A 10,184-nucleotide genomic window follows, 5' to 3' on the forward strand; every position below is an offset into this window, starting at 1 on the left:
TTAAATTAGGGCCTAGAACTTTTTTATCACCCATGATTCAAAAATTTGAACACGGGTCACACGTTTTTACTGATTTTTTGCCTATATTTTAAAAAAACTAAGCAAAATTTCGAAAAAATAAAAAACACTTTCTAGATTTATTTGTCTAAATTAATAAAATTCATGTTTTACAGTTTTTGATTTTCAAATAATTTTTTATGGCGGACCAAAAATTTTTGGTCAAAAAGCCGTTTTTTGGATTTTCTCAAAATTGTACTTTTTTGACCCAAAACTGACATTTTAAATGAATTTATGAGCTCATTTCCTTTCAAAAAATGTATACTTTTATATACTTTACATTAATAGTTTTCGAGTTATGAGGTGAATAATAATGGATAATTAGTGATCCTGTGTGCCTCCTTAAGTCAAAGGACATTAAGCCCCTTGCTCTTTGCTTTTTGGTCCGGTCTTGCGGGTTAGCAGATTCAGAAGAAGGTCGGAAATAACTAATTAACACTGATTAATGAACACCACATGTACGTGGTGTACATGAACGCAATCAAGACAAATGACAAATAATGATGAGTAAATTCAAGATTTTATTCTCACGGCTCTAATATTATATAGTACTGATCATGATAAACTATACCGGTATTTTCTGTTAAACCCAATTCATGAAAGTAATAATATTTTAATTTACCGTAGTGTGAAAATGTACCAGGTATGACAGAACATGCAGAAGATAATAGGAACAGGTCCAACCCGTTATTCAACAAAGTGTCTCGGTTTTATTTTCTTCAAAAAACCATGGACATGTCAAAACAAAAACTTCTTGTGTACTTAGAGAATAAAGGTATTGTTTTTAGCCGCTGTCGTGCATCTATCGTCTCATATAACACGGGTGACATAATTACGCCAAACATAATGATGTTGCGTGTTATATGAGACGATAGATGCACGACAGCGGCTAAAATAATACCTTTATTCTCGTTCTTAAACACTTCAATTCAAAATATATTAATCATAAGTATACCAAATTTTAATCAAATTAAATCCGACATTTTACAAGGAATTACCTAGGGCTTGGAATCGATCTGTCCAGTTGTTGCTATGCACCTCCCGATTGGTCCAAATAGCGCGTATATATCGTGTCATATCACACGGGTAAGAACCAATAAGATTGCAAGAACATTCTCAAGTGTTTAAGATTGTGTTGTTCACAATGATACGGCGGGGCGAAAGCAGATTCCTGTTAAGTTAACAAAATCTGATGGACCTATCAACGTCACCGTACATATCGTTATATGACGGTATTTTAATAAATTCTAATACTGCATGGATTATCTTGAATTAGCGAAAAGGGGATCACTGGTAGCAATCCAGAGGGCAACATATCAATTATTTAAAGAGGAAGCCCAGCCAGAGCAGTTCTTCTGGGGTGAACCAAACCTGCCTGGTTATCAAATTAATCAGCGACAAGGTTATCTCTGAATTTGACAGGTACTAATAATGTACTGTCAAATTCAGAGATAATTTTGTCACTGATTAATTTTATAACCAGGCATGTTTGATTCATCCCAGAAGAACTGCTCTGGTGGGGCTTCCTCTTGGACGATGATTTAGTGTTACAGTGTTACTTAACGGTGCATAACCACGGCGCCTGATTCCCTATTAGCTATTACAAGAGAATTCATGAATAAAATTTACTTAACAAAGGGACGAGTCGATATTCGGCATTCTACCAAACTCATAATGATATTTGATCCGTTTAAAGTGTTTCGAAAAACACTTGTCAGAAGCGGGGAAAATTAAAGATCCAATGAACTAAAACGATACCATTCACAACTTAAACTGGACATGTTGTGTTGAAAAAACAAACAGTTTTCAATTTGGTAAACTTGAAAACAAGCTACTTGATACACGACATTATTGTATTAACCCATATGCGGACTTAATGATGCAGTGTTGCATAAAACAAGTATAAATGTAGGGCGACCGTTCTGCATCATCTTAAATCTATCTACTTGTGTTATATCCTTATGTTCCTAAATTTAATATCTAATAAGCTTTAAATAACCCAATAGATTTAGATGTGTTTTTTTTTAGAATCTATAGTTAAATTTGCAATTAGTTAAAATCATACTATCAAAATCAATAAATTAAGCAAATAAGAAAGATATTAGAGGAACGTTAATATCATATGAAAATACGAGGGAAAACAAAGTATGAAGGAACGAGAGATAGAAAGGAGAAAGAGAGAGGGTGGGAGAGAGGGGTGAGTGTAAAGTATAATAGAGAGAGAAATAAAACAGGGGAAAGATCAGAAAAAGGGCTAGGCAGCAAAAAGACAAAAGAAATTAAGAAAACGAAAGAAACAGAAAGAATGGAAAAAAAAATACAATGGTATAGAGAAAAGTAGTCAGAAAAATAAGCCAATATGCAACGAATTATTTATAACACAGTTAAAAACGATGAAAAATACAACTTATGGTTATCCGATGATAACATTTGCTTATGGCATCCTCAATGTGTGCCTGAAGTCTTTAAGACTCACCGCTAATCACGGAGAATTTGAAAGCCTAGCCCAGGTGTTCCCAATTACTTTGACCGATGTGCCACCAAAAACTGCAGACAAACTGTATAAATAAGGTGGCTTATTTCCAAAACTATCTAGGCCAATGATTTTTATTGCAAAATTAACCACCGGGTACACATAAGTTGTACTTACATCCACATAAACCTGCAAATACCATCATGGGTTCGCCATAGGGACGAATAAGGGATTTCCCCTTTAAAAGCAAGTTTAATAATGACCTAATAAAGGTGCCGCTACATACGATGAATACATATTGAGAATTGGTTTATTGACAATGAAGGGTGCATATTGACGATGAGATCTTATGAGATGAGATCTGAATGTAAGACGATAGTAAGGAAATAATAAGAATCTTACTATTTCCCATAATAAGAATCTTGCTATTTCCAAACGTACGTATCAAACGCCCACGCATCTATTCAAAATCACTCTCATGTGGCGGGATTTTGAATCGCAAAGCTCTCTAGTAATAGCCTAGCACTTACGCCATTTAAGCATAACCCAATTGAATCCACGATGGTATTATCTATATATTTTTAACCTGAATATTCAAGTTACATTATATGATTGATTGATACCCATTACAGATTAATGTAATTGTCACATCTGAAAAATTAAAACAAATTGCACATAATGTAAATGATTGCACTAATTAACATCATCATCATGATTTTCAACATCACCACAATCAACACCATCATCATCATCATCATCATCATCATCATCACCAACACCATCATCATCAACATCAACAATAACATCAACAAATTTCAATAATACATTGTAGATTCTCAAAGGCAGTTAGTGATAAGGAATAATTACAAGAAACCCAAATGTAAAGACAAAATCAAAATTATACAATAGGTATCTTTGGTTCCAAATTATACAGTACATATTCTTCTCTATTCAATATCATTTCAAATAAGTTGTTTTATAAACATGAATACAATTTATATTTCAATATCTTAATTACAATATTTTCAGAAAACAGGATCTGTATAGAGACAATATTCACACAATATGCGAACAAAAATTGATAACAAGTATTACAATACTGCGATGCTGAATTGTGCAACGTTTTATGCTCTGATGATTGCGAGTTCGAAAATTGAAACTTTTGGCATGGTTTTGGCTGTAATTACAGCAGATTCAACCCATCGTGTAACTTTTTTTCAAACAAATTCAAGCTACCGGGCGATCATGCATATCACGCTAAAGCCTAGGTACAGATGATTCACCGGCAGCCTGGATTTGTTGGAAAAAACATTCCACGATGGGTTGAATATGCTATAACAACATACTGAGCGCAATTGTGCATGGGTATTTAAAACTAACTTGATTAAAACTCTTCGATCACCTATTTAGAATCATGCAATAGAATCTTCCCGGATCTCTACGCCCAGTTTCTAGATTTGGGAAGACCCAGTTTCTACGTGGAATGATTGACAATATCACTTGGTATTAGTTGCAAGTTCTACTACCTTATTTTGGTTATTTTTTCTTTACCATGGGTCCACATTCAGCGGACATTTAAGTACATCTAGTTTTCAATATGTTCCAGCAATGTATGATATGTTTGGGAGGGGCGAGGCAAAATGTTACCAACAAGCAGTTGCAACGCAATAAACGAAACCTTGTATTGACTGGCAAATTGAATTCAAAATAAATTTTGTCACAACGATAAGCCCAGACCAAATGTAATAATGTTGGTCTTTGCACTGCAATTCACCATTTTTCTTTGAAACGAACTCGACGCAACGTCATCAACGATGCGCAGACAGTCACTGAGTTGAGTTGGTCGAGTGTGTGCAGAAACGATGAACAGGTGAATACTATGTTCGATGCTAAAATAAACAAAGAAAGCACACCACCCAGTATATGTAGTATGTCACGCCAATATACTGGTATATAATTTGCTGCTTGTTCTGACCCATGGGATACAGCATCCCATTTCAAGTAAGCAATTTTGCAAGTGGTTCACTATCTATAAACGTGTGATTTATTAGTAACCAATGAGGTGGGCGCTTACTTCGTGTGTTGTTAAGTAGTACAAGCCAAATCATTGGAAAAAAATAAAGCTATACATGCTATAAGCAGCTGAATATTTAAAAAAATAAAAGCAATAAAAACGGTATGGATATAAGCCGGTTTTTCGCTAGCCATTGGAATATAAATTACGCTTTTAATAAATGGTACGGATAATTCTTGTAAAACAAATAAGTAATTCATGTCATATGTTCGAAATCACAGCATTTGGATAATATACCTGATTTTGTAAATATTGATTGCACATTATTTGTTTGTTTGTGTGTGTAGATACGAATTTGTTTGTCATGGTGAATATACAGTTATAGACGTGATTGTATACATCACAAAAGAGTGTATTGTGTTTAATTGTGCCAATGGTCGCAGTAACCATTTGGATAAACCAAATTGTTACCGTATCACACGTGTATGTGCACTGTGTACTCGTCACCTTTGCAAAATTGTCCAACAATGATTCTTTTTTCCGTCTTTTTGTGGTAGTTGAAATTGGCCCCATTATCCGTAATGTTGCAATCATCGTTTCTGAAAACGAATCGACGAAGCGAACTCCAAAAAGGTGCTCTATACGAGGAAGGGATTTTGTAGCACATAATATTCTGCATCAATTGCCTGCTGCTCCGATGAAGACAGATACAATGAATAAAGGGTTACGGGCCATCACTTGTCTAAGCCGCAGTAGTTTAACATCGATAAATGAATTTGCAAAGTCTGATGTTGCGTGGCTTATATCCCATCAAAATAGCATTAGCAAAATAATGAGAAAAACCGAGCTACTGGAATATATGATGAATACGTTTGGCGACATCATATAGGGCAATGTAGATTGAATATGAATAATTGACATATTTTTTACACACATCGATGTTTAATTACATGATATGTTCTACTCCAAAATATTGACATATTCCAAATTGATAATTCTGATTTCATTTTATAAAAACATCACAGCATTTACACAACAAACATCACTTGGAACTTGTTGAATTATCATTATGAAGGAAAAAAATCACACTCTGCAGACGATCAGTGGGTTATTCCATTTAAATTTTGGAAATATCTTCCACAGAGGGAGTATAAATTTCAAATGGATCATGGAATGAACACATTAGGCAGCTCCATTTGAATTCCATACACCCTATGAGAAAGAGTCAACCTCAATCTTCCACTGAGGGAGGGTGGGTTTCAAATGGAGCTGCTAAAGAGTTTCTTTCCTTTGAAATTCATACTCCCCCTGTGGCAGGGGTAGTGTGTATAATAAATGGAATATCCCATTGAATCGCGTCGTACACCCACTGCTACAAGCACATCACAAAATGGTCAGCATCTATCAAGGTATAAAATTGTAAAAATACTTCAAGGCGGAATGTGTCATACAGATATCTATATACAGGTATTCATCTAGTGACCACCGATGACGTGCCCGTTCCTCGTCAAAGCTCCATTTTCGGATCATATTGAGCTGGTAAATGTCTTTGATTTTTCAATTTCAGAGCCATTGAGACGCCTTTGACATATAAAGTGATAAATTCTTTCATTTCTTCAGTATATGGATCGAAAGTCAATTGCTTCCGTTTATCTGTCGGTCTCTTGAATTTACCAAGCGGATTTCCAACAACACACAATAATCTGTCTTCGTCTACGGGTAGACCTACAAAATCTAGGATTTTCACTAGATTATCATATAAATCTGTTTGTAAGTCTTCGTAATATATGACCAGTACTTTTTTGCTGTACTGTAGAAAGTTGATAGCCGTGTTTGCCCATGTGCGAGATTTGCCAGTAACAAAGTCGATCCATTCTGGGGGAAAAGAAAATCCGGAAAAAATGTAAATATGAACATATATCTGCAATTCTATATGAAAATATACGTTATAAATACAACTCACTATGATTTAGAATTATACAAACAGGATAATGACCCCAAAACTCCAATAATAAGTTATATTGATAGGTACACAGTTCTTATAGTGCAAAATGGCCAAAATAGTTTTTTGGGCGCCCTCTACGGAGGGTGCGCCTTATTTTCATGTAGTTAGATTGTCTTGTAGGATTAGATTTCAGATCAGGGTTATCGTAGCTAACAGCTTAGGGTAAGAATTGGGTTGGTATCGGTTAGGGCTGAGTGTTACTTGATGGAACAGATTTACATCCATGTTTAATTCTTTTTCTTTAAATGTTGGGTTTCCACATCAGTCAATATTTTTTAGATAAAGTGTTGAACCGTATCGTTAACGAGAAGATATCATGAAGTAATTTATTACCAAAAAATTACATTCCTATACGATTGTGTTCTTACCAGTGCCTTTCTTGTATTGTGCTTCCGGGGCATAGCCCGTGTGACCACCGAATTTTCTGTTATGTTCAGATATTATTGCTTTGTATGGATCTCGAACAATTATAATAGCGCTATCAAATGCTTTGACATGTTCCTCGTCAAATCTATGCGTTTTAACCACAACTGTAGTTCCTTTTGTCCACGGCTCACGTTCACCTCGGAAACCTGAAATGACGAAATATATATTTTAAACAAAATACCACGTCAACAGTTAATAGGGCATGTACTTTAACTGCAACAGATTCGTTTTACAAAGCGAGGGCATAAATATAGGTGATATATCATACATGGATATGCCCCGTTCCGTAAAATTTGAAAGATTTTTAATCCAATCCGATTTCAGTCCGAGTCGATCCGGGGTATTTCGGATTTTCAGGGTTGCCCGCAGGGCGTTAATTCAGTGTGCATGTAGAGATGCAATGAATAAGTTTAAAATGATTCAAACGACATTTGTCATAATCACCATGATACTTTACTTTACCATTTATTAAAAGATAAGGGTTATCAATAGGAACAGAGATAAGAGGAAGTCATCATAACGATCAAATAGACAGACAAAATGGGTAATTTTAAGTCACATACAAATTAGGGAGTGTCTCCTCCAGTAATTACTCCATGGTAAATGTCTATTGAGCAATTCGTGAACTCAATAGTGTACTCACCTTTCTTATAAAGATCGCCATCGTCGTAGTAGCTCCCTGTATAATAACCTGTTGCCCTTTCAATAAGGTAACGCACCCAAGTGTTGCCAGATCCTGGGAAACTAGCCAAAGCGACCATGGGAAATGTACCGCTAGGCCTTAGTTGGATGTTCTCGGTGCAGCGACGATCTATAATAAGACAAAGTGGATATAAGAAAACAGATTAGGGTAAAGGGGCACTTCGTGATCCACAGCTTCACCCCTCCCTTGTTACTCCAAAAAGTTAAGATGAGTGGATGAGTGCTTGGTCACTGGCCAAAAAGACAAGTCTCTACTTGTTACACTGACAAGCATATCTTTTTACATACAATCAAGTAGTATCATTCCATGACAAATCCGGAACTTATTCCGTGTTTAAGGCTGTCATTAAAGTTCGGGCTTATCAATGTCGCCTGACCATTATAATGACTATGAAGCTCAACAATAGGAGATCACGTTCTCAACAGTACATTGGGCTGCCAATCCATTTCGGGCTCAAACATAGGACCAGTCTATCATTTGGATAAGAACTTTACAGCAATCACTATCCCGTTCAAAAGTAGTTGAAACACCTGTGTAAAAGTAGGACTGTTTGAAACCGTATTAAAATTTCGCTTTCTTTGGTATGAAGTTTGAACCCCTCCTTACTACTACAACTCTCCCCTGCCCCACAAATCAATGTTGGGTGTCTCTAGGAATGCATGGCCAAATGAACAACTGACAACATTGACCGGGGAACGGGAATCTTGTTTGAAGTACCCGTATCAAAGTGTTCCAAACCATTTTGTCCGTGATTGCAGGTACATAATTTCCCTGCCAGTTATGCATCTCGCACGTCCTCATAGGTTGGATCTGATCGCCAAAATTAAACGCTAATATGTCAGGCTACTAATATACTTTAGAATGCATCCTTATACATGTGCACAAACGCTAATATGTCAGGCTACTAATATACTTTAGAATGCATCCTTATACATGTGCACACCACCTATTTTGCAATTATTTTTTGCTGAATAAATTGCCGTATGTTGCTTTTAAGCACGGAGTTGACGATTATAAATTGCAGTAGGGCCAAAACCAATTTTGAAAAATCGCACAGAACTTCTATCATTTTAATGACGTTTATTTGCAACCGACATTCCAACAAGTTATAATTAAATTCAATCGCTGCAGACTATGTAAAACCGATTCAATGTACGTGCGGAACACACCCTAAACTCAGGTTAGCGGCCTTTACGCGCTTCGCTATGGCTATCGACACACCGCTATACTTGATCTCAATGATATGCTTTGACCATAATACTTAACTAAAATGACTACCGCTATAATAATGAATTCATCATATCCTCTTGCGTATTTCTAAAATATTCGAAATGTTAAAACAGGAAATTCTGATGAAATTTAACACTTTTGAGGACGTACCTTTTAATTCACGAGTCTAGACAAGCTAAAGGGCTGAAATATATACGCCTTTATACGTGACATGTTTTCCACTTTATGACGTAATAAATACACCGTAAATCATCATGAAAAGTGGCAGAAACATTGTTGTCCAAGAATGATCATAGCAGTAACGGAAAATCACATACATACATCGTAAGTGTTTTGTGGACGCTTCACTATTAACCTAATGGCTATTATCACGTCAATGAGTTTGCGAAATGCCGTTTCACAATATTTCGACCTCTATGTCAGCTTCATTCATTGTTGGGGGTTTCACAGTAGAATGGTATTGAATAGATAATCTTCTAGAAGGCGAGTGGGGTGGCAGGAGCTATATTTGTTCAGTTTAGCCTTAACTAAAAATCCGCAGCGTACGTCTTATTTCGTCAAGGAACCCCAATCGCGGTTGAATTCCTTGTAATACATATTTTACCGTGCATTCTGAATTTAGCTGAGGACATTTACCATTTTTAAAATTTACGAATATTTATAGTAATGTGTGACTTAATTATTATATGTATATTGAATTGTATGTAATATTCTGACGGGAATGATGGCAATACATGGAAAATTAAAGTGCGCGTAGATTATTAATATCGTCCTTGCATTCTCACAACGGCTCCCGTGATTTTTTTACATTGTTGATCACGAAACACATCAACTAACCGATTCTGTTGTTATTAAAAGGGTACAACATCCTTAAATCAAATTACCTAACACGGTGTCTACTGTATTGCCGCGTTATTGTAGTTCATAAACATGCCATGGGATCTTTCCCGGCCAAGACAAACCGTTAGCATTCATGTTTAAAATTCTTTAAGAATTTTAAGTTTGATCATGACGTAAACATTTATACTTATACGGTTCCTATTAAATTTTTGAGTAAGCTTTATTAATACCTATACGAGATTCTACGATATGCATTTCTCATACTGACGAATCCAAGATAAATATAAAACCGTCCCTTTGTATTATACTGACTGTAGAGGGCGATGTAACCGAATTCTCTATTTGATCATATCCCATAATGCATCTTGATTTTAACTTCTAAATATGTAACACATACTCGCTGCACAATTAAGCCTGTTTTGTGGTGTGTCTTGAT

At 35.7% G+C, this 10,184-nt stretch overlaps 1 protein-coding gene across 1 annotated transcript; it reads right to left on the bottom strand.

Moving 5' to 3' along the window:
- Positions 1 to 560: 560 nt before the first annotated feature.
- LOC140164818 (sialate:O-sulfotransferase 1-like) lies at positions 561 to 8,524 on the bottom strand. Its single transcript, XM_072188193.1, has 3 exons — positions 7,619 to 8,524; positions 6,918 to 7,121; positions 561 to 6,419 (listed from the first exon to the last, which is right to left on the bottom strand). Exons 1-3 carry the CDS (start codon positions 7,734 to 7,736, stop codon positions 6,052 to 6,054), a joined length of 690 nt encoding a protein of 229 aa, XP_072044294.1. The 5' UTR covers positions 7,737 to 8,524; the 3' UTR covers positions 561 to 6,051.
- Between the last annotated feature and the right edge of the window lie 1,660 nt (positions 8,525 to 10,184).

This window comes from Amphiura filiformis, chromosome 11 (assembly GCF_039555335.1).
Source record: "Amphiura filiformis chromosome 11, Afil_fr2py, whole genome shotgun sequence".
Classification (NCBI taxonomy): Eukaryota; Metazoa; Echinodermata; class Ophiuroidea; order Amphilepidida; family Amphiuridae; genus Amphiura; species Amphiura filiformis.